At 46.7% G+C, this 24,734-nt stretch overlaps 1 protein-coding gene across 2 annotated transcripts; it reads left to right on the plus strand.

Annotated features, from left to right (window-relative positions):
* Positions 1 to 3,371: 3,371 nt before the first annotated feature.
* Positions 3,372 to 23,855, plus strand: TICAM2 (toll like receptor adaptor molecule 2). Of its 2 annotated transcripts, none has more exons than XM_039252596.1 (3): positions 3,372 to 3,400; positions 13,905 to 13,960; positions 22,303 to 23,855. In XM_039252596.1, the coding sequence occupies exon 3, from the start codon at positions 22,362 to 22,364 to the stop codon at positions 23,046 to 23,048; it is 687 nt and encodes a 228-aa protein (XP_039108527.1). In that variant the 5' UTR covers positions 3,372 to 3,400; positions 13,905 to 13,960; positions 22,303 to 22,361; the 3' UTR covers positions 23,049 to 23,855. The 2 variants fall into 2 exon arrangements, with proteins under 2 accessions (XP_039108527.1, XP_039108526.1); XM_039252595.1 differs by having other exon boundaries at positions 3,373 to 3,400; positions 13,905 to 14,018.
* The last annotated feature ends 879 nt before the right edge of the window (positions 23,856 to 24,734 follow it).

Below are 24,734 nucleotides of genomic sequence, written 5' to 3' on the forward strand. Positions count from 1 at the left end.
GAGCTGTCAGCCCAGAGCCTGATGTGGCGTTTGAACGCACGAATCGTGAAATTGTGACCTGAGCGGAAGTCAGATGCTTAACCGACTGAGCCAGCCAGGCACCCAATGTCTTTAAATATGTCATTATTATTGTTTTGTATGGTCACCATTCATTTAGATTTACCCATATATTTGCTATCATTTTTGCTGTCTGTCCCTTGCTGTGTCTTTGAACTCCCATCTGGAATAATGTAGTGCAGTTCAGCTGTGGCAGATTCACATCTTTTTTCTTTTTAATATCTTTTTGGGGCACCTGGGTAGATCAGTCGGCTGAGCATCTGACTTCAGCTCAGGTCATGATCTTGCAGTTAGTTCATGAATTCAAGCCCCATATTGGGCTCTCTGCTGTCAGCACGGAGCCTGCTTTGGAACTTGTTTCCCCCTCTCTCTGCCCTTCCCCTGCTTGTGCTCTCTCAAAAATAAATAAAACATTAAAATATATTTATATATTATATATATATAAGTAGAAATTACAAACTCCGTGAATGAGTCTCCTGGCAAATTAAAGACAGCTGAAAAATGACTTCATGATTTACAGGCCATACAAGAAGAAACTATTTAGGATGATGCAGAGAAAATAAACACAGAGCATACAGAACAATGACAATAGAAGAACACACCAAGAAGGTCTAACATGTGTTTACTTGGAGCTTCAGAACTCAAGAGAGAATATTGGGCTGAGGCAATACCTCAAGAATATAATTGGGAATTTCCCAGAACTGATGTATGAGTCCACATCTCCAAGAGGCCAAACAAAACCAAAGTGGAAAAACAAAATGAGATCCTCACTTAGACACAGCATAATAAAACTGTAGAAAAGCAAATGCAAAGGAAAAAAACCTTGAAAACAGCCAGAGGAAAAGGTCTCCACCAGTTTCAAGGCAGCAAGAGACTAACAGTTGATTTCTTCACGGCAATGATAGGGAAGCCAGAAGACAATGGGAAGATTGTCTTCAAGATCATCGCCCAAAGAGAATTCTATGCCCCCCAAAAATTGATTGTCTTTAAGAATGAAGGCAAAATAAATATATATTTAAGGCAATTTTTTTCAATGTTTATCTAATTTTGAGAGCTACGCAGAAGGGCAGAGAGAGAGAGGGAGACACAGAATCCTAAGCAGGCTCCAGGGTCTGAGCTGTCGGCACAGAGCCCGATGCAGGGCTGGACTCCAGGACAGTGAGATCATGAAAGTGAGCCAAAGTCGGATGCTTAACCCACTGAGCCACCCAGGTGCCCCACCAATGAATATTCTCAAGGTGTCTTGTTTGTTTACATATCTATTGTCCATCTCTTGGACAATAGAGCAAAATCCCCATGAGGACTGGGACCATGTGTCTTCTTGACACTATATCCCTCCTGCCTTGTACATAAACAATACTAAATATTTGTAGCATAAACGGTGCACTTTCTTGAAAGTAACGAGATAATTTGGGGAGAAAATTCAAGTAATTAAACTCAACCAATTTATACTGTTTTCTTACTACGCCACGTGAATATGTATGAAGAACAGTGCAAAATTGGGAGCAATTTAAAATATAAAATGGAACAAGTGATGTAAATTTGCCTTTGACACTGGTGACTCCGGGTTGATTTATGCATGCCACGTAGGTGGTGAATGGGGAACTTGATGTTTTATCTCACTTGTCATTAGTGGTATTTCAATGAAAACACTGAAAAGCAGATTGGAAGGGTTGTCAGATGAAGAAGTACAGACAGGAAACTTTTGGCCGGGAATAGGAATTTGACAGAAGTAAAAGAAATGGAAGTGGAGACGATTTCTGACCTGGGTTGATAGGGAAGGACTAGGATTGGGAGTTTGCGGCGGACAGGGTAGGATTGGGTATTTGGCTGTAGAAGGCTTTTTATGCTTCTTGTTTCCTTTTTTGGCTTTCTCTTCAATATTCAGTGGAGTTTCAGTCTGTTTCGGTTGTGGCCAAGGGACCCTAGAGAGGAGACTGTCAGGGTGGCTTTTTCGGGGAGGGGGTGATGCGCCGCGCATCCATGCCCAGGGATATAGCTGAGGACAGCACTAGTCAGTGAAGGGGCCCCAAAGGGAAAGGAGAAGCCAAGGGGCAGCCGGGGGGACCGCGAGAGGGGCTGGGTTTCGGGACTGGTCTGGGGTTTGGGTAAGCCCACGGTTTCCTTCCTTCAGAGTTTAGGGGCACCTCCTGTCTGGGAGGCGTGGAGGCAGCGGCGGCACCCCTCACCCCAGCAGCCAGGTCTGTTCGGAGCAAACACGCCGGCGTCAACCGCACCCACGCCCTCCAGGCCCGGGCGTCCGGGGGACATTACAAAGCAGCGCAGAGAACGTGCCCATTTGCCTCGGTGACATTCCCCCGCGCCACTGCGGGTCCTCTGCTCCGCTCTTACTTCTGCGCAGAGACCCAGGAAGGTTCGCGGGACTGGTTCCCGCGGGGCCGATCTCCGGAGGCTCGCGTCCTAGCGCCGCTCGGGAAAGAAGTGGGCGAGCGGGACCCGGACACCTCCTCTTCCCGGCGGCAAGCGGGGACAGTGGGCGTGGGCTCGCGAGGGGCGGGGCCTGCGCTCGGGGCCGCGCGAGGGCGGTGGGCGTGGACTCGAGATGAGAGGGGCCTGCGCGCGGGGCCGCACGAGGGCGGTGGGCTTGGGCCCGCGAGGGGCGGGGCCTGCGTGCTGGGTCTGCACGCTCCCTACCGGCGGCGCGCGGGGACGGTGGGTGGGGACCCGCGAGGGGCGGGGCCTGCGCGCCTGGCCTGACACCCTCCTTCCAGTGGCCTGTGGGGAAGTCGCCGCCCGCGGGGTCGCCCAGTGGGAGACGAAGACGAGGGAGCCGCGGGGCCCGCGTGGGTCGCCGCTGTCCAGGCGAGTAGCGGGCGTCCGGGCGGGAGCGGCATCGGGGCGCGGGGCGAGTTTGGGGCTGGCCGGCGCGGCGCCGTCCCTTCGGTGGGGGCATGCCTCCCCTTGCAGGGAGAATCCGCTCAGCCCCGTGCTTATAGGTTTCCTTTTGACCGGAAAACCTGTTTCTGGGAAAAACTTCAGAACATAAGCAAGTGGCGGAGAGGTTCTCCGTGAGCCTTAGCTGGACACGCACGGAACTAATGCCCAAACTTTCGGTTTTGGTTTCCGTATTTGGTGTCTTGGCTAAAAGCTTATTTGGGCTGGCTGGTTTGTGCGCTAGTTTTTAGGCAGTAAACTACACTAAATATATATATATTTTTTTTTTTTTACTTATATGCTTAAAGATATATATTAATCTTTATTTATAGATATGAATATATATATTTAAAGATCCGATACATTTTGACACTTGCAATAGTGTGTTGATTCTAAAGCTCTCCAACTCCATTTGAGATCTCATTTAAATCGGAAAGCAGATGAGCAGGTATAGAAAACTACCTTATCTCCTTTTGAAGCACAGTAAACGTCACTCATGTGTCCAGCTATATGGAACTTGAAGCATAAACTACGTTTAGACTGTTAAATCATTGGCACCTCCTCTCTTGTCATTTGCTCCTCCTGGTGTTTATTTATTTAACAAACATCTGATAAATTTCGTCCTTAACACCCCCTAGACGAAACATCTCCATTCTAGGTCCCACCCATTTCTCTGCTCCCTTTGATTTAAGAACAAAAAAACTCCCCAGCTCTTTGAATGAAATGCTTGCTTCCCAAGTTTCTAGTTCTGCTGTTTCCTCCACCCCCTCTCATCCCAGTCAAGCTGCCCCGCTCCCCCGCCCCTTGGGAAATCGAGGGTCTGTGCCAGTTTTCACCTTCCACGGCACAGTTGATTGCTCCCTTCTCCTCCATGTTTTTCCTTCCGCTGGCTTCCTGGCCACACATTCTCCTGCGTTTCCTTTCATTTCACCGGCCTCTCCTGTATCTCTAGGTTTCTCTTGTTTTCCCAGCCACTGAATGTTCAGAGTGCCACAGTGCTCAGTACTTGGCCATATTCTCTTTCTAGGCATACTTTCTTCCAAGGCAATTTCTTTCTTTCTTTTTAAAAAATTTTTAATGTTTGTTTTTGAGTGAGAGAGAGAGAGAGCAGGAGCTGGGGAGGGGCAGAGAGAGAGGGAGACGCAGAATCTGAAGCAGGCTCCAGGCTCTGAGTTGTTATGAGAGTACAGAGGCGGATGCCAGCCTTGAACCCACCTACCTTGAGATCATGACCTGAGCCGAAGTTGGATGCTTAACCAACTGAGCCACCCAGGCGCCCCTCCCAAGGCAATACCTAACGGAAGGGGCAGGCCATGGCTATAAATAAGGTCTCTAAGCTGGCAGCTTACAAATGTTTCCCTTTAACTTTTCTGTCTTGAGTTCCAGACGCATATCCCCAACTGTTGACTCAACATCTCCACTTGGAAGTCTGATGGGCATTTAAATGTAGTGTGGCCATGGGTGCCTGGGTGGCTCATTCGGTTGAGCGTCCGACTTCCGCTCAGGTCGTGATCCTCCATTTCTTGAGTTCGAGCCCTGAGAACGGCTCTGTGCTGAGAGTTCAGAGCCTGGAGCCTGCTTCAGATTTTGTGTCTTCCTCTCTCTCTGCCCCTCTCCCATTTGTTTTCTCTCTCTCTTTCAAAAATAAATAAAACGTTAAAAAAAATAAATGTAATGTGTCCAAACAGAATTAGTAATCCCTCAGCCACCCAGCCCTCCCTTGTGTTTTTCCCTCATTTACCTTCCTCATCACAGTAAATGTTACTGTCGTTCATCTAGGCTGAAACAGTAGGAATCGCCCCGGACTCGTCCTTTTAGCTCAGACCCAGCATCCAATCATCCAGCAAATTCTGTCAACTCTGCCTTGAAAAGATGTCTCAAGTCTGACCACGTATCACCCCCTCTCTAACAAAAACCACTATGCCTTCTTACTTAGATGACTGTACGTCTCTGATTGGATATCCCTGCTTCTGCTCTTGCTCCCAACAGCTGTGATTTAAAAAAAAAACAAACAAACATAGAATCAGAACTTTCACTTCTCTTCAAACCCAGGAGCTTCTCGTCAAAGTCAGAAAAACACAAAGCCCTATGTGATCTAACCTCCGACTCTGATCTCATCCCTCACCTTCCCCCCCCCCCCCCCCCCCCCCCCCCCGCCCTTACCCTACCAGTGACACTGATGGCGCTGCTGTTCTTTTTGCCTCTAGTGGGCGTTGGCTCGACCCCTGCAGGCTGTCCACCTTCACCTTCTCTTGCCCCCCTGTTGAAATACTATCCCTTTTGGGGCGCCTGGGTGGCTTAGTCGGTTAAGCGTCCGACTTTCACTTGGGTCATGATCTCGCGGTTCGTGGGTTTGAGCCCCGCGTCGGGCTCTGTGCTGACTGCCAGCTCAGAGCCTGGAGCCTGTTTCAGTCTGTGACTCCCTCTCTCTCTGACCCTCCCTGTTCACGCTGTCTCTCTCTCTCCTAGAAATAAATTTAAGAAAAAAAAAAAAAAGAAATACTATCCCTTTTGCCATTTTAACAGCCCTTTGCCAGTGACCTTTGGTGTGGGTTGCTGTTAGATGCTGCATGTTAGTCTCCAGTACGCCCCAAAGCCTGTGGCGTCTTTTAAATCACCGCTGGTTTCAAGGGTTCTATCATATCAAAAATGTGCCACCATCTTTGTCTTGAGCCTCATTTTCTTTCTTTTTTAATTCTTTTTAACATTTTTTTATTTATTTCTGAGAGAGAGGGATAGTGTGAGCTGGGGAGGGTCAGAGAGAGAGGGAAAGAAAGAGTCCAAAACAGGCTCCCGTCTATGAACTGTCAGCACGGAGCCCGATGCGGGGCTCGAACCCACAAACCATGAGATCATGACCTGAGCCAAAGTCGGCCTTCCAACCAACTGAGCCACTCAGGCGCCCCTTGAGCCTCGTTTTCATAAGATGTGCAGCTTTGCTGTTTTTACATTCAGCATTTTTAGAAAATGTTCTTCCTGGTTTGGAGAATATTTACCCATTAAAGCCAGTTCTCATTTCTAAATAGAGAAAATGAAAGAAAAATTGTCCATTTATCAAAAAGAATGTGCAGTAATTTTTTTTTTCTGTCACTTCCCTGGTATCATTAGGAAACAATAGTCTGTCATTTGGAGATTTTTCTGAATGGTACCAGGAATAAGTAGGTTTTTAAAAAATATTTATTTTATTACTTATTTTTAAAAGAAAGAGTGTGAGCAGGGAAGGAACAGAGAGAGAGGGAGACACAGAATCCAAAACAGGCTTCAGGCTCTGAGATGTTAACATACAGCCTGATGCAGAGCTTGAACCCATGAGCCACGAGAACATGACCTGAGCCAAAGCCAGATGCTTAACCAACTGAGCCACCCAGGTGCCCCAGGGAATAGGTAGTTTTAATAGGAAGAAGAAACAGGTAGGAGCATGTTCAGAGAATATTACACAAGTTTTTAAGTTGTGTGGTAAGTAAACCACTATCAGAATATAAAGATTTTATAGCAAAATTCAGTTCTCTTTTTTTTTTTTTTAAATATTTTTATTTATTTCTAGGAGAGAGAGAGAGAGACAGCGTGAACAGGGGAGGGTCAGAGAGAGAGGGAGACACAGACTCTGAAATAGGCTCCAGGCTCTGAGCCGGCAGTCAGCACAGAGCCCGACGCAGGGCACGAACCCACAAACCGCGAGATCATGACCTAAGCGAAAGTCGGACGCTTAACCGACTAAGCCACCCAGGCGCCCCAGTTCTCTTTTTAAAATAGATGTGGATAGAAGTGAAAAATAATATTTTTATCTTTATGAAAAGCTGTTGGATGATAAAAAGTCGTTGATAATGCTTATTTCTCATTTTTATCCTAAGGAACTAGTTGTGTGATGTTATCAGTAAGTAGCATGTGTACTTCCTTCCCCTCTTTTAAAAGAGAGGGGAAAAAAATGTTCCCATTTCAGAATTGGGATTTCAGATGCATAAATATGTAGAATAGAAGATGAAATAACATTTTTAAATGAAGGCATTTGGAATAAGGAACAAAGAGAAGATGAGAGTAGGTGAGTTAAGGAGAAGTCAGGAGTTAAGTTAAAACCAGAACGTCTAGGGCACCTGGGTAGCTCAGTCTGTTAGGTGTCTGAGTCGGCTCAGGTCATGATCTCCTGGTTTGTGATTTTGAACCTGTGTCGGGCTCTCTGCTGACAGTACAGAGCCTGCTTGAGATTCTGTCTCCTTCTCTTCCCTGCCCCTCCCCACCTTGTTCCCTTATCTCTTTTAAAAATGAAAATAAACTTAAAAAAAATCAGAGGCGCACCTGGGTAGCTCATTTGGTGAGACGTTCAGCTTCAGCCTAAGTCACGATATTGCCGGTCCCGAGTTCGAGCCCTGTGTCAGGCTCTGTGCTGACATCTCAGAGCCTGCAGCCTGCTTCAGATTCTGTGTCTCCCTCTCTCTGCTCCTCCCCCACTCACACTCTGTCTCTCTCTCTTAAAAATAAGTAAACACTTAAAAAAATAATCAGAACCCCAGCCACAAGCTGCTGTCTGTCAAGCACACTCATTAACCTAGTGCTTCCTAGCAGTGACTCAAGAGGCTCCACAGAGGACAGAGCAGGTGGCCAGGAAGATGCGTTTGTGTATTTTTGTTTTTATATTGCATAGAAGCAAAAATGCCTTGTTTGTTTCTGTTGTTTTATGAGTGACTAAACATTGACTTGCTTTAAGGACCTGTTATAGGTCCTAGAGAGGTATACATTCTGCCTTCTGGTGCTTTGCAATAAAATAGAAAACTGGAGGAGCCCTATTTTGGTGTAGAGTTAGCGTTCCCAGACTCCTGGGAAGTATATAAACTGAAAAACAGGCAAGCATACAGTTAACCATGGAGATGGGCTACACCCATGTGGAATGTGCACATAGGGCACATGAGGAATATCCTGTCTGGGCGTCAAGTTAACATGACTTCTTCTTAAAAATACAAAACCCAGGGCGCCTGGGTGGCTCAGTCAGTTAAGCGTCCATCTTTGGCTCAAGTCATGATCTCACAGTTCACAAGTTTGAGCCCGGCATTGGACTCTGTGCCTGGAGCCTGCTTCAGATTCTGTGTCTCCCTCTCTCTCTCTCTCCCTCTCCCCTGCTCTCTCTCTCTCTCTGTCTCTCTCATAAATAGACATTTAAAAAAATTAAAAATACAAAACCTGGAAAACTGCGTAGTTACCAAAAACCTATTTTTTCCAGATTGCTTTATCATTGTAGAAAAAGGAAATACATAGATATAGATATGCACATAGATATATGTATACTCACATATCTGCCAAACACAGATAACCAGTGATATCTCTTTGTCATACTTCTTTCCAATCTGTTGTCTCTCTAGTTTGTTTTTCAAAGCTGATAGCATACTGCCCACGCTATTTTACAGTCTACTTTTGTTCACGTATTATGGAAACATTTTCTCAGGCCTTTGAAATTATTTCTAACTAACATTTTTAATGATTTAATAGCATTCAGTCACGTGGCATTGTTCCTGTTGCCCTTTGCCAGTATTTGGACATTTTGACTGTCTACCTTCCATAGAATTTTGGCTAGCCTACGATACAACGTACGCATTCTCTAATAATAAAATAGAGCCTGATAACTCAGGTTTCAAAATTGCAGTAATACGTTTCCATAGATCCTGTGACAGGAAAAAGCTAAGCAAGCTTGAGGAACTGAAAAAAAGACCATGTATAAGGGAGCTGGAGGAACAAGGGAGAGAGGCATGAGATAAGATTAGAGGTCAAGGAGCCACATCATGCAGTGTCTCATTTGCCCTATTAAGAAATGTTGTAGGGAGGGGCGCCTGGGTGGCTCAGAAGGTTCAACGTTTGACTTCGGTCATGATCTCATGGTTAATGGGTTCAAGCCCTGCGTCAGATGCTGTGCTGACAGCTCAGAGCCTGGAGCCTGCTTTGGAATCTGTCTCTCCCTTTCTCTACCCCTCCCCTACTTGCTCTCTGTCTCTCTCAAAAATAAATAGAACATTTTAATATTTATTTAAAAAAACTTTTTAAATGCTTTGTTTTGTTTTGTTTTGTTTTTTAGAGAGAGAAAGAGCAGGGGAGGGGCAGAGAGAAGGAGACACAGAATCTGAAGCAGGCTCTAGACTCTGAGCTGTCAGCACAGAGCCCAATGCAGGGCTCGAACTCACAGACCATGAGATCATGACCGGAGCCAAAGTCGGGTGCTCAACCGACTCAGCCGTAGGCGCCCCACTAGAACATTTTAAAAAATTTTAAAAAAAAGAAGAAGAAGAAAAAATGTTGTAGGTGGAAACTAGACTTTTGGGGGTGATCACTTTGTAGTGTATATAGATGTTGAATTCTAATGCTGTACACCTGTCCCTTACATAATTTAAAAAAATTGTTTTGATTCTAAGAGCAGTAAGAAGCCCCTGCACAGTTGTCCATGGGAGTAACATGATCAGATAGATATGTTTGTAAAGATAAGCGGAGAAAGGATCCAGACTGACCAGGAAGGCATGTACCAGATAAACTGGGAAGCAGTGTGGTAGAGAAGAGAGAGAGAGAGAGAGATGTGGATCCAGAGCGAAAGTGTGGTGGAGAGAGACAGTCGAACAATGTGAGATGTATTTTGGAGGTCGAATAGGCAGGACTTGGTGACAGCTTAGAAGTAAAAAGTGCAGGAGAGGAAGGGGACCATGTCAGGGATGCCTCCAGTGTCCGGCTGTGCTCACTGGGCAGGCAAAGCTGCCATTGACCGTAGCAAAGCCTGGGAGGCTGAGGTAGAAGGCCCCTCAGGCCAGTGAGGACATCAGAGTGCTGTGTGATATACACCGTGAGAGATACGAACAGGGTATTAGGGGCATCCACCGGAGCAGTAAGTAGCTCAGCCTGGAGGAAAAAGGAAGTGCTTTCTGCCAACTCTGGTGCTGGAGACGTGTTTTTAAATGAATGCACCGTATTCATATTCACATCAGTTTTACATATGTAACATAATTGCTCGTTTAAAATTTTTTTTAATGTTTTATTTATTTCTGAGAGAAAGACAGCGTGAGCAGGGGAGAGTCAGAGAGAGAGGGAGACACAGAATCTGAAACAGGCTCCAGGCTCTGAGCTGGCTGTCAGCACAGAGCCCAATGCAGGGCTCGAACCCACGAACCTTGAGATCATGACCTGAGCCGAAGTCGGATGCTTAACTGACTGAGACACCCAGGCGCCCTGTGCTCATGTAAAAAATCTAACAAGGTCAGGCACCTGGGTGGCACAGTCAGTTGGGTGCCCGACTTCAGCTCAGGTCACAATCTCATAGCTCGTGGGTTCGAGTCCTGTGTCGGGCTGTGTGCTGACAGCTCAGAGCCTGGAGCCTGCTTCAGATTCTGTGTCTCCCTCTCTCTCTCTGTCCCTCCCCTTTGTGTTCTCTCTCTCTTTCTCAAAAATAAATAAACTTAAAAAAGTAAAATAAAATAAAACATCCAACAAGGTGTGTTTGGACTGATTAGTTCCTATTCCGTTTGAGTCAGTAATTTCTGTGATAGGGTAAAGCACTCTCTGTTTGGCGGTCTCTCTAAATCTAAAAGACTGTGTTAGTCTTATATTTGGAACTGTCTCATTCAGTCCTTTAGAGGGTATTCTGGAACGCTGGCTATGGTCGACACCCTGGATACAGTGAACAAGACAGGTTTGGTCATCGTCCAGCAAGAATTCACATTCTAGTGGGAAAAATGAGAGTCCAAGCCAATAATGGCACACATCACTAATTGTAGCTATAGTTAGTGCTCTGAAACAAAGGTACAGGGTGCTAGACCCCTGTAACCTTAACGTTGCTAATACAAGCGCAGCTACCTAAAATGAAAAATGCAGGCACTAGTTTACTTTGACTGTAAATAAATAGGAGTGGGAAAGATTTGACAGTTAATCCTTTTATTTGTATAGCCCTTTGCCATCCTTATGGATTCTGTGCAGCCCTCAAAAGAAGAAAATAAACATGTGACAGCCAATTCTCAGTTGTTATTTCAGGGCACCTGGGTGGCTCAGTTGGTTAAGCACCAACTTCTTCTCACCCCATGATCTCACAGTTCATGAGTTCAAGTCCCATGTCGCATTCTGAGCTGACAGCTCAGAGCCTGAAGCCTGCTTCGGATTGTGTGTCCCCCTTTTCTCTACCCCTCCCCTGCTCACACTCTGTGTCTGTCTCTCTCTCTCAAAAATTAATGGTTTTTAAAAAAGTAATAATGTTATTTCAGTAGAAGATCAAGTGACTTCCAATTCTACTCATTGTATTCTTGAAATTATTGAATACCTTAGTGGGATTTAAAAATATTTCCAATGTAGGGGCTCCTGGGTGGCTCAGTTGGTTAAACATCCGACTTTGGCTCACGTCATCATCTCCCAGGTCCTGAGTTCGAGCCCCGCATCGGACTCAGTGCTGACAGCTCAAAGCCTGGAGCCTGTTTCAGATTCTGTGTCTCCCTCTTTCTTTGCTCTTCCTCAGCTCATTCTCTCTCTCAGAAATAAATATTTAAAAAAATATTCCCAAAGTAAAGAAATCAAAGAAAAGTCCACATGTTCCTCACCTGGCTGGCATAGGTCTGTTCTTTTGGGGGACAGAGCCTGATAGAGCTTGGCACTCCCAAGCTGTAGTTCAGGGGATTGCTGTGGTTCAACCGACTTTTCTGGAAAAGGCCAGACAGTAAATATCATAGGCTCTACGGGCCATACAGTTTCTGTTGCAACGACTCAACTCTGCCTCTCTAGCATGCAATTAGCCGTAGACAGCACATCAGTGAATGTGTATGCCTTTCTTCCAGTAAAACTTTATTTACAAAAGCAGGTGGCAGGCCATGTGTTGCTGCCCACCTCTGCAGTCGTGCTTGGTCGTGAATGTGGATGTTGTGTCCGTCACAGTTTAGTTGCACAGGCCAGAACTTACTCCGGCTGGTTGAAGCAGAAAGGTACGCATTGGAGGCTGTTACAGGATTTACAGTATCGTTGGGAAAGTTGGAGACCTAGACTCGGTTGAGTGTCTAAGAGCCTCTGGTAACACCGCCGAGCAGAGCTGGTCTGATGGAGCTGGGCTCTCGCCCCAGGCTAGCCGCCTGCTCCCGAACCCTAAAGCAGCAAAACAGCTGCCCTGTGCTCTGCCTCGCCATCCTTCCCTCCGACCCGTGAGTACATCTGATGGGCAGAACTTAAGTAACGCCTGGAATCTTACCTTCACGGGAGTCTAGGGAATATGGCTTTTAGTCCTTGTGGTGCAGGAAGTACAGGAAGGTTCACCAAAAGGAGGGTGGAGTAAATGTTGGCTGCGCTAACCTTACTAACCCTAACCCTAACCCTAACCCTAAGAGAACGTCCCTTTGGCTGCTGAACACCCATACTGTCCGCTGACTTTCCACGCTTGCACTTCCAGACAGCACGAGCACTAGCAGTCTGCTGTCTCCCATGTAATGCAGCCACCCCTTCCTAGAAACCGAAGGGCGCTCACTTTGTCCCCCCAAGTCCTGTAGGTCACAGAGTCATCTGCAGTGTTCGTCACAGGCATCATCCTCGCTCAGGCATCAGGTGGCCTCTCTCCTCTTCTAGAGCGGGACGGGGTGAGTAGGAGAGGTCACGCTGCTCAGGACTAACAGGAGCCCACACCCCTGTTTTTCGTCTTCTCTCTCTCTCCTAGCACATTCCATTTCTCAGCATTCCAGGTTTTTTCTTCTCTTAATGAAATCCCCTCCGGACCCCGTGTTCCCTTGTAACTCCTGGCCCCCTTCTCCTTCTTGGCCATGCTTGCCCTCACACCCTGTGGGCCCTTGTCTCGTTTGGTGACGCCACCATTCCTCTGTAATTGCCCCAATGGACCTTGAGGTGCTGGATGCTGTGGACGCCAGCCGCTGCCTGAGGCGCTCTCCTCCTTTGGCTCCTGGTAGCATCGTGGGTCTGATTTTCCTGCTCCTCCATTGCCACTCCTCCCCTTCCTTTTTCTTTTCTTTTCTTTTTAAATTTATTTATTTTGAAAGTGAGAGAGCCAACGTGCGAATGAGGGAGGGGGCAGAGAGAGAGAATCCCAAGCAGCCTCCACGCGGTCAGCACGGAGCCCAGTGCTGGACTCAGTCCCATGAAGCCAGACATCGTGAGCTAAGCCAGAATCGGGAGTCGGAGGCTTAACCAACTGAGCCACCAGGCGCCCCTCCTCCCCTCCTTTATGGTCCTCCTCCTCCAGATGCCCCTCTGGCAGTAGTTCTGCCTTCAGCTCTCTGCTCTCCTCTTTCTGTGTATTCTCGGATGCTCAGGATTTGATCTTCTGGGCCTCCGACCTACACGTGTGAGTGCCTGATGGCCCCTCCTCTTCCGGGTCCCGGGACAAGCTCCCTGTGTCCCAGACTAGATGAATAGGGCTCCCCTCCCCCCACCCTGTTCACAACAGCAAATGGCCACATGACCCACCCAGTTCCACAGGGCTGCTTGGGACGCATACCTGGTTCTTTCTCTGTGAGCCCTCCCCACCAACCATGACCCCACACATATCATCACGTCCCCTGTCACTTCCTTAGTACAGGGCTCTGCTCCATCACCTAGATTATGGCAACAGCCTCTCAGCTCCTTGTTCTCCCCCATTTAGAGCCTTACACACCCCAGCCTGGTCTCCTTGCCTGCAGCCATTTTAACCTGTCCTGAACAAGTCAGATCATGCCCCTCCTACTTACCACCTTCCAGGCGCTCTCTGCCAATGTAATCACGTTCAAAGTCCGGAACAGAATATATTAGGCAGCTCCCTCACTAATCCTGTTTATCTTCAGCCTTACTTCTTGCTGGTACTGCCCCTCCCCCCCCCACCATGTATACTTGAGCCATATAAACACCTAGTGGGAAAGGATCCTAATGTACTTTGTTCTGTGGTGCCTCTGTGTTTTTGCAAATGCTGTTCCCCCTGCCGGGAAAGCGTCCATGTCCCTCAGCCTTACTCATGCAAGTGTCCTTCGCTGCAGGTACCCCTCCTGAGCGCTTTCGTAGCACCTGTTGTCCTGGACGAAGCAATAGCGCAGTGAGTGTCTACTTATCCTGGCTTCCCATCCCAGAAACCCAGCAGGTCGTGGTACAGAGTAAGTTTTCCACATCACTTATTTATTAATAAGGATGAAATGTAATTGAACAAGGGAGGACACTGTTGACTTTACGCATATTCGCCACAAGATGGTGCTGTTCAGATAGAGAAAAAACCTTAAGAGGCTCTTCAAGGCTGAAGGATTCAAGCACTAGGTGCCTTAATTTTAGGTGTGTTACATTTCCGGGACAGTTATCTCAGTAATAAGCTTTTTCTGGGGTAAACGCATGGACACACTGAAAGTTGTATATGTTCTTGTATTTTATTATCAAATCATGGCAGAGCATTATTTCACTTATTGCTGTTTTGGGGCCCTCTCTTCCCAGGTGGTCAAAATGTTTTAAAAATGCAAATATGAACTCATAACTCTAGTGCAACCCTTAAGGAAGGTTGTAGAAGGGCTCTCTATAGAGGGAGGACCAGTAGGTTGGATAGAGTGGGGGCAGGGTGCATTTATTTTAGGGAACTGGCTTGCGTGGTTGTGGGGCTCCAGGTCTGAAATCTGTAGGGCTGGAAACCCAGGCACAACTTTTGCGTCGCCACCAGGAGGCAGAACTCCTTTGCAGAACCTGAGTCCATATCTTCCTGGACTTACCATGGCGTTGCATCCTGATGAACCCATCGTAAATTGAACATATCCTAAGGAGAGAGAGGGAGAGCCAGAGCATGAGTGGGGGAGGGGCACTCTCCTAGGGGAAGAATGCAAAAGAAGTGGGGGAGGGGCAAAGAAAGAGGGAGCCAAAGCAGGCTCCAGGCTCTGAGCCGTCAACACAGAGCCGAAGGCAGGGCTCGAACCCACAGACTGCGAGATCATGACCTGAGCAGAAGTCGGACGCCTAACTTCTGAGCCACCCACGCGCCCTAAGAGCGCATTTAATACACCCCACCTACTCCAGCTTAGCCCAGCCTACCTTCAGCGTGCTCAGAGCACTTACATCAGCCTACAGTTGCGAAAAATCATCTCACATAAAGCCTGTTTCTTTTTTTAAATTTCTTTTGTAAGTTTATCTATTTATTTTGAGAAAGCGCATGCACCTACAAGCGGGGAAGGGGCAGGGAGAGAGAGAATCCCAAGCAGGCTGGGCACTGTCAGCGCAGAGCCTGATGCGGGGCTCGAACCCATGAACCACGAGATCATAACCTGAGTCAAGATCAAGAGTCTTCACCGACATTGGATCCCACCCCCGCCTCGCCTACACAGGGCTTCCCTCCACCAGTTCTCATTTTTCCCCTCCTTCCCACCAGCATCACCAAACTGTACCTCCACCAGATAGCTGTCGGAAACCAACAGGCATCTTTGTAGCAAATCTTCTTAGGGCTCCATGCCCCCTCCCACCCCCAGCTCTTATGGCAGAACCCTTCCAAGTTACTCTCTATACTCAGTCTTGAACCTCTTTTCTTTCCTTTGGAGCCCTGTCCCATGAGGGTCCCCCGCCCCCACCTCACGTTTGACACAAGCCCGCAGAAGCCACTCTCACTGAGTCCATCTGTCATGCATTCATGGCTCCTTCAGCAGCCTGTCCTGTGTTGCCTTTGGAGGCACTGGAAGACACCTGCACGCTCTCTTTCCTTGAACCGTTTCCCTTCTCTTCTTTCTGAGTCAGCGCCACACTCTCCTAGGACCCTTCTGGCTTTCCTAACCGCTCACTTTCTGTCGTCTTTGCTGGTCCTTTCTGTTCTTGACCTTACATGGTTGGAGTGCCCTAGGGCTCGGCCCTTGGACCGTCTCCTTTTTCTATCTATACTCATTTCCTTAATGATCTCCTATGGTCTTCAGGTTTTAAATACGGTCTATATACATTGGGGTGCCTGGGGGGCTCAGTCGGGTAAGCATCCAACTCTTGATTTCGGCTCAGGTCATGATCCCACAGCTCGTGAGTTCGAGCTGCGCATCGGGCTCTGTGCTGACAGTACGGAGCCTGCTTGGGATTCTCTTCTCTTTCCCTGCCTCTGCCCCTCCCCAGCTTCTGCTCTCTCTGTCTCTCTCAAAATAAATAAATGTATAAACTTAACAATCTGTACACCGATGAAAGTCAGATACACATCTCCGGGCTAGACCGCTCCCACAAACTCCTGACTGTAATCTCTGCCTACTCAGCCTCATGACCAGACCCCATGGTTCTGCCTCCACAGTATACCGCAGATCCAGCCCCTACTCACCCCGTCCGCCGGGCCCTGGTCCAGGCCACCATCATTTGCCCCTGGGTCCTGCACCAGCTTCCTAACAAGTGTTCCTGCCTGTCTTCATTCTGCCAGTCCTATAGATACCAAAGTCTGGTTGGGGTGTTCCTCTGCTCACAACCCTCCTCCCCATTGTCTCCTCCTTTTTTCTTTTTTAATTTTTTTAATGTTTATTTTTGAGAGACACAGCATGAGCAGGGGCTGGGCAGAGAGAGAGGGAGACACAGAATCTGAAGCAGGCTCCAGGCTCTAAGCTGTCAGCACAGGGCTTGACACGGGGCTCGAACCCACAAACCACGAGATCATGACCTGAGCCGAAGTCGGATGCTCAACTGACTGAGCCACCCAGGTGCCCTAATATTTCCTCCTTCTCTGCGCCTTGCACTCGAGCCCCACTGTACCCCATCTCCTGTTGTTCCTCTGGCATTAGGTGCTCTTGGCCCCAGGACCAGGATGTTCTTCCCCCAGATACTCGCATGGCTTATGTCCGTCACCAATGTCTTTATTTTTAAAATGTTTTTTAAATGTTTATTTATTTTGAGAAAGAGAGAGAGCACACACATAAGAGGTAGAGGGACAGAGAGAAAGACACACACAGAATTGAAACAGGCTCCAGGCTCTGAGCTGTCAGCACAGAGCCCAACGTGGGGCTCGAACTCATAAGCCCTGAGATCATGACCTGAGCCAAGGTTGGATGCTTAACTGACTGAGACAGCCAGGGCACCCCTGTTTGCATTTTTAGATTCTGCCCCAGCATATCATCAAATTATAAATCCTCACTCAGGGGTCCCGAGAGGATGGACCCAAGTCTAGTGAGAGGGCAGCCTGAATTGTAATTCATCACCATCTAGAACAGAGCTCTGTAAGTACTGTGGATTTTTAAAAATAGAGGGCAAAACATTTCTCAAGAATGCCGTGTAGGACAAGGAATAAATACTACAGGGAAGAGAGGTGTCAAAGCTCCGTCCTTCCTAAGCAAGTCTGAAGGAATGTTCTCGTCTCTGTAGATCAATTTGCATTCTTTCGATTTTGATATAAGTGGAATCAAAATCTGTACTTTTTTTCGGTCTGGCTTCCTTCATACAACACAGTTAGTTTGGGATTCATCTATGTCCATGCGTGTATCAGTAGTTCATTCCTACATATTGCCAAGTGCTATTCCGTGATAATGGGCATAAAACAGTTGTTTTCTCCATTCCCCTCTTGGTGGACATTTTTCATGTCCTCCCTATTTCTGTAAACTGGTAATTATATCAAAAGACTTGGTTAGACTCAGGCTAAACGTTTTTGGCAAGACTGCTTCATGCGTTATGCTGTGTACACGTATCGAATTACATCAGAAGGCACATAATGTCTGATTGGGATCAGTAAGGCTGAGCATTTGATTGTGGGGGAGTGGGGGTTGAATCTGTTACATCTTCGAATTTCATGCTACATTCATCCAATTTTCTATTTCAGATGCATTGGTTTTTATTCTGTTGGCTGCTTTTTTTTTTTTAATCTCCGTAGCTATGACTTTTTTCAAATTGCTTTGTCGTCATTGTCCATTCTATATTCTCTGATTTTTTTTTTCTCAAGCCTTTCCACCGTGTTTAACTGATTTGCTTTCAATCCTGTTTCTTCTACTCTCTGCCTTTTCTATTTTTTTCATAATGGTATCGGACCCTTGATTTGTCTGCAGTCTCTCTTTTCAGGGAATTCTGTTCTCTCAGCTTTGATACTTTTATTTCATTGGCTACTAGTTCTCTTTAGCGTCTCCTAGGGCATTACTACTCAGAGCGTTGGTCTCATAATAGAAGAAGCAGGCGCCGAAGGTAAACCCTGCTGCTTTCTGCATTGAAAATGTCTTGCTATGAAAAAAAGTCAGCTGAACTGGAAAGCATACCTCTCTGATGTGGCTGATTAACATCCTGGCACAGTGTCCCCATCTTGTCGGGGACTGGCACCAGACATTTCAGAGACGGCTGGCTTGTCCGGGGACCTCATTTGGAGTAGCCCCGCCCCAGAGTGTAAGCCCTGCCTGTGTAAATGCTTCTTTACCTCCTTTGTTACGTATGTAATAACCAGAATGGCTGCTAACGCGTATGGAGCCCTGTTCTCAGCCATTCTGATCTTCATAAAAACCCTGAAAGTGTCTGCTGTGATTATCACCGCTCTGCACATGTTGAAATTAAAACACAAACTTATCAAGTAACTTGTACTAAAGTCACATGGCTCTTTTTTTTAAAATGTTTTGTTTATTTCTGAGAGAGAGACAGACAGCATGATCAGGGGAGGGTCAGAAAGAGGGGAGACACAGAATCCGAAACAGGCTCCGGGCTCTAAGCTGGCTGTCAGCACAAAGCCCGATGCAGGGCTCGAACCCATGAAATGTGAGATCATGACCTGAGCCGAAGTCGGACGCTTATCCAACTGAGACATCCAGGCGCCCTATCACACGGCCTTTTTTTTTTTTTATAGCAGAGTGCTGGGACTTACATTCAGGCAGATTCCAGAGCACATAGTCTTTCTTTTTTTTTTTTTTTTTGTTTTTTTAGTTGATTTATTTTGAGAATGAGAGAGAGGAGGGGAGAGAGAGAATCCCAAGCAGGCTCCACATTGTCAGTGCAGAGCCCGATGCAGAGCTTGAACCCATGAACCATGAGATCATGACCTGAGCCGAAGTTGTATGCTTAAGTGAGCCATCCAGGTGCCCTTCCAGAGCACACAGTCTTCAAAAAAATTGGAATTTTTTTGGTCTTTTGCCTGCTATTCTTTATATTCTTTTCACTTCCTGTAATCTGTATGCCTGCTTGCCAAGTACACGTATTTGTCATATTATCCTTTTCACTTTACTCCTATTTAATGTGGGGGACCCTATGGAGACCCTCTTTTGCTAGGTAGGAAGTGGGTATATTTGGGACCCTCCTTCCTTCTTATCTAGGATCCCCTGATCTTCCCTTCAGAGCTCCATTCTGAGGAGTTGAGTTTGTCCACCTCATTGTTGCCCTGAGAGGATATAATTAGCTTGGTTGGGCTGTTGTCAATGGTAACTATTGCTTTGGTCTTAGATCTTTACTGTGACAAGTGGTAGGAGTCGGGATATCATTCTGTCAGGTTAAAAGCAGACACACAAAAGTTTCCATCTTAGAGTAATTTGGCCAAACCTGTCCTTGACACACGCATTTGCCCTTTGATAGAGAAATCCCATTTGGGGGGAATGATTCTGCAGATGAACTTGCGCACATTATGAAATGACTTATTCCGAGCTGTTCTCTACAGCCTTGTCCATAATAGGAACCGATTGGGAACAGCTCACATGTCCAGGAACACAGAACGATCTGGTTTTACCCACATGGTTGAGGATTTCATTGTAAACAAGAGTGAGGAAATTATGTGCTCGGTGTGTGCACTGCTGTTTTTCAGTATGTGTGTGTGTGTGTTTTATATACATGCATACACATGAATGGTTATACATTTTTGTGAATGGCAAAAAGAATATATATTCATAAAGAAACAGTGGAGGGTACAGGAGAAACTAATGACCTGAGTTGCTAGTGATGATGATAATGGCATTTACCTCCGTGAATATAAGCAGAGCGCTTTCTAATTGACACCATAAGTAGATTCTTCTGAATGGTTAATAGTTTTTTGGAATTGCGGTGTAATGGGGGCCCCTGGGTGGTGATTAAGCATGTGACTCTTGGTTTCGGTCAGGTCATGAGCTCACAGTTCTTGAGTTCAAGCCCTGCGTCTGGCTCTGTGCTGACAGTGTGGAGCCTGCTTGGGATTCTCTCTCTCCCTCTCCCTCTGCACCCACTGTGAGCTCTCTCTCTCTCTCTCTCTCTCAAAATGAAATCGCAGTGTAGTTAACATACAGTCTTGTGTCAGTTTCAGACTGTATTATAGAGTGCATATAGCAAGTCAGCAATTCGGTTAAGTCACTCAACAATTTTTTTTTTAATTTTTTTAAGGCTTTTTTATTTATTTCTAGGAGAGAGAGAGAGAGACAGCGTGAGCAGTGGAGGGTCAGAGAGAAAGGGAGTCACAGACTGAAACAGGCTCCAGGCTCTGAGCCGGCAGTCAGCACAGAGCCCGACGCGGGGCCCGAACCCACGAACTGCGAGATCACGACCTAAGCGAAAGTCGGACGCTTAACTGACTAAGCCACCCAGGCACCCCAACAATTATTTTTTATACAGGAGAAGCTTCTTGCTGCAGCTTTGCAAAGAACACCTTTTTTTCCCTCACACAACAACAAAGTCAGCAGTTAATTCTAACCAGTGAAGAGATTCCAAATTCACGCAGTTTTGCTCTTTGGGATGGATGTGTGTGGCATTTTGGAGTTAACGCCATAGAGTACCTCTTGGTAGCTGTCGAGTAGAAGCTAAAGTACAGACATAATAAAGGAGACACAGTAGGGAGCAACTCCCTCACTGTTCAGAGGCAGTAGCAAACCCTTTCTCTGCTTAAGTACATTAAAAAATGTTCTGTGTTTTTCCTTAACTTTTCTTCCCATAACAGTTTTCCACCATTTTTGCTAAATGCTTTTTTTCTAAACCTAAATTATTTTGGTATATGTTATTCATATACAATCATTATGATTGTAAACCTAATTGTGTTCTTGATTTAAACTCTGGCCTTTGTCCATGAACAATAAATATTAAAACTCTGGAATAGAGGGGCACCTGGGTGGTTCACTCTGTAAAGCAGTCAACTCTTGATTTCATCTCAGGTCATGATCTCACAGTTCCTGAGATCAAGCCCCACATCGGCTCTGTGCTGACAGCGTGGAGCCTGCTTGGGACTCTGTCTCTCTCAAAATAAATAAACTTAAAAATATATATTTTAAAAAAGCTCCAGAATAGAGCCTTTGGGCCCCTCTTTGAAAATATGGAGCCCCTATTTTTCTGTTGTAAATTTTCTATCTTTTGATGAAAGAATCCCCCTTGAAACTGCCTAGTTAGGGGTCCTGTTAACAACATTACCTGAAAATTTGTTTAAACTAGATTCACGTGAAGTACTTTATTTTCATAGCTGATCTCATTCTTCCACTATGAACTTAGAATTTTTATTTTTTTAATGTTAATTTTTTTTAATGTTTTTATTTATTTTTGAGAGGCAGAGTGCAAGCAAGGGAGGGGCAGAGAGAGAGAGAGCGAGACACCAGAATCAGAAGCAGCCTCCAGGCTCTGAGTTGTCAACACAGAGCTGGACGTGGGGCTCAAATTCATGAACCACGAGATCATGACCTGAGCTAAAGTCAGACGCTTAACTGACTGAGCCACCCAGGTGCCCCTGAACTTAGAATTTTTAAAACAACAGAATGAGGATAGACTATAATGATTCTTTGTTGATTTCACTGGAGAAAATCAGCAGCCTTTGTTTCCATATTCCATGCCCAAAATGAAGTGTCAATTTCTCTGTCGATGAACCCTAAGTTTTCTGAAGTATTCCCAAGATTAGCCAGAAAAAGACATTCTGTACTTTTCACAACCCTTCCTGCAATTTCGCCACCAGCCCCAACACCAGTGCCTGAGCCCAGAGCAGCCAGAAAGCTCTGAGCTGGTAAACCCTGGATGTCACTTCATTAGCCATTTCAGGTCTTCTCTTTGTGCTGAGTTAGTAGAGCTGGAGGCTAATGCTCTTTAGGAAATGTGTGTTCTGTTTTGTGTTTGTGTTTGATACAAAAATACTTTTTATATTTGAGTATTCTGTTGTTTTCAACTTCACTGTTTCCCATTTACACAATAATTGGATAATGAAGAAGTTTGGATTTAGACTCCATATGGAGAGAGTGGTATGGTACCATCCCAGTGAAATACCAAGGCAACTGACTTTATTCTGGAGGTCTACAGTGCGAACATAATACCGTTTAAGATTTCCAAATGTCTCCTGTTACATTGACGCTCTGTTCGGCCTTCCCTGTGGTGGCCCTTGTGATGCTCATAAAAGACAAAGGGTCACCTGGCCCCAAGATCTGATTGGCCTTTCTTTCTCAGGACCTATATATTATGATCTTTTCGGGGATTTCCGGTCGAATGAAGAACACATTTTCCATGTTTAATGTGTTGATCGCTTTTACAAGCTTTCGTCTGCTTTGTTGTTTCTTCCCTTTTTAGAATGAAAAGAGACGTTGAGGAAGAAGTGAAGGTCTCCTCTCCCGACTTGGATATTGATAATGGGTGTCGGGAAGTCTAAAATAGACCCCTGCCCTCTCTCTCTGCCCTGGGGAAAAAGCCCTGGTGTAGATATGAGTCAGAGACCTCACGAGGCAGAGTCCAAGAAATCCGAGGACATCTCCCTACGCGCTATTGCTGAGCGCAGCCCTGGCGCCCCGCTGCCCCCTGGAGAGCGGGAGGGCCCTGAGGCCACAGAAGAGGCGTCTGAAGGGGAAGAGGAGGAGGTATTCCTCAAGTTTGTGATACTGCACGCAGAAGACGACACGGATGAAGCCCTCAGAGTCCAGAATCTGCTGCAGAATGATTTCGGCATCAGACCCGGAATAATCTTCGCCGAGATGCCGTGCGGCAGGCAGCACCTACAGAACCTGGATGACGCCGTCAACGGGTCCGCCTGGACCATCTTACTGTTGACCGAGAACTTTTTAAGAGACACTTGGTGTAAGTTCCAGTTCTACACGTCCCTCATGAACTCGGTGAACAGGAGGCACAAGTATAACTCTGTCATACCCCTGCGACCCCTGAATAACCCCCTGCCCCGAGAAAGGACTCCCTTTGCTCTGCGCACCATCAATGCCCTGGAGGAGGAGAGCCGTGGCTTTCCTACCCAAGTGGAGAGGATCTTCCAGGAGTCTGTGTATAAGATACAGCAATCTATATGGAAAGAGACCAGAACTACCCTGTGAAGGCAATCGATCGCCTGAGATGGACCCCCCTCCCCCTGCCCCCCAAGGCTGACTCTTGTTTTCTGCAACAGATGATTCGCCTTCCCTTGAGAAATAAAAGAGAATGTGGCTCTTCCAGAAACCTAGGGGCACCAAGAAAGCCAAGTTCGTACGGGACACTGCGCAGACTTGAGGTCTTCTGCAACGATGTGTTGATAAACCGGAGATCATCAGAGTTTGAAGAACGTTCCCATCACGGTTCTCCTCATTCGCGAATATCCCAGAAGATTAGCCTTAATTCACATTCCTTGCAGCAGCCCTTCAACCCAGACTTACAGGGTAGACCTTATCAAAATACGGTAACACTAGTATTTTGTTCTCCAAGGACACATGGAAGAAGACATCCCCGGGAGATGTGAGTATCCTCGCTCTTGAGGCACCTCCCAGAACTGTTGCAGCTGAGCGGTACTGGTATGGCCACCCAGAAGGATGGAGAGCCCCAGAGAACATTCAGAATGTTAAGTCATGATAAATAGGAAATTAAAAGCAGATACGAGAATGGTGGGGCTTTTTAAAAGAATCCAATCAGATGTGTTTTTTCTCTCTGCTGGAATATGGGTATTTGGAGACAGTGCCTGCTACTGAGTAGTAATGCCATTTGATGGCATCCTGGTTAGGGACTCCAGGGAACCTTGCCACCATGTCCCCTGGAGTGTCCTTGACCAGATGTTCTCCTTAATCTCTCTTAAGGCAGCCTTTAAAACTTCCTGCCGGGGCGCCTGGGTGGCTTAGTCAGTTGAGCTCCCGACTTCAGCTCAGGTCATGATCTCACGGTTTGTGGGTTTGAGCCCCGCGTCAGGCTCTCTGCTGTCAGCACAGAGCCTACTTCGGATCCTCTCTCTCTCTCTCTCTCTCTCTCTCTCTCTTTGCCCCTCCCCTGCTCATGCTGGCTCTCACTCTCAAAAATAAATAAATATCAAAAAAGAACTAAAAAAGAAATTCCTGTCACAGTGCTCTGCCCAGGAAGTATTTCTCAGCTGGGTGATCAGAGCGGCCTGACTGTGCGTGCGTGCATGCGTGTTGTAGATTATGTGTGGACTTGGGGTGGAAGTAGGAGGCGCTCACAGCGAGGCAGAGAGGCCCACATGGCCCCGTTCCTTCCCCTCAGGCCCCGCCTCCCCAGCCGAGCCGGAACAAGAGCCCTCAGGTACAGACTGGGGACGGGGTGGAGTGCGAATCACATCCCGTCGTGACAGGGAAAGCACCCCACGGGGGGATCAGCAGACCTGGTTCCAGTCCAGTCTCTGCCACTGAGGCTGAATGTGACCTTACCCTCCTTTATCTGTGAAATGAAAGGGTTGAATTGATGCCTCTCTAAAGGCCTTTGTCCTCTCCCAGAATGTGAACAACTAGGGACCAGAAAAGCAAACGAGCAAAAAAAAAAAAAAAAAAAATACAAAACCAATTTTGTAATGTGATGTGTCATAATTTGCAGGAGGCGTTAGCTACGCTTACAGTGAAAGGCTACTGTGATGTCTGACAGCATAATTGATTTCTAACGCTGTCTGTTAACACTTTTATAGTCAGCAAAGAAGGACGATCTGTGCTTCCTCAGATTCTTTCAAAATACATTTTTATGGGGACCGTTGAGCAAAGTCCTTCTGCCCCATTTTTCTTTCTCCTCACTTTTCTGCATCTCTTATGAGT

This window comes from Hyaena hyaena, unplaced genomic scaffold (genome assembly GCF_003009895.1).
Source record: "Hyaena hyaena isolate Hyena2069 unplaced genomic scaffold, ASM300989v1 scaffold_431, whole genome shotgun sequence".
Taxonomy (NCBI): domain Eukaryota; kingdom Metazoa; phylum Chordata; class Mammalia; order Carnivora; family Hyaenidae; genus Hyaena; species Hyaena hyaena.

Bases quoted from the DNA above. Each gene is read 5' to 3' on its own strand.
- TICAM2 (XM_039252596.1), top strand. From the start codon at position 22,362: ATGGGTGTCGGGAAGTCTAAAATAGACCCCTGCCCTCTCTCTCTGCCC.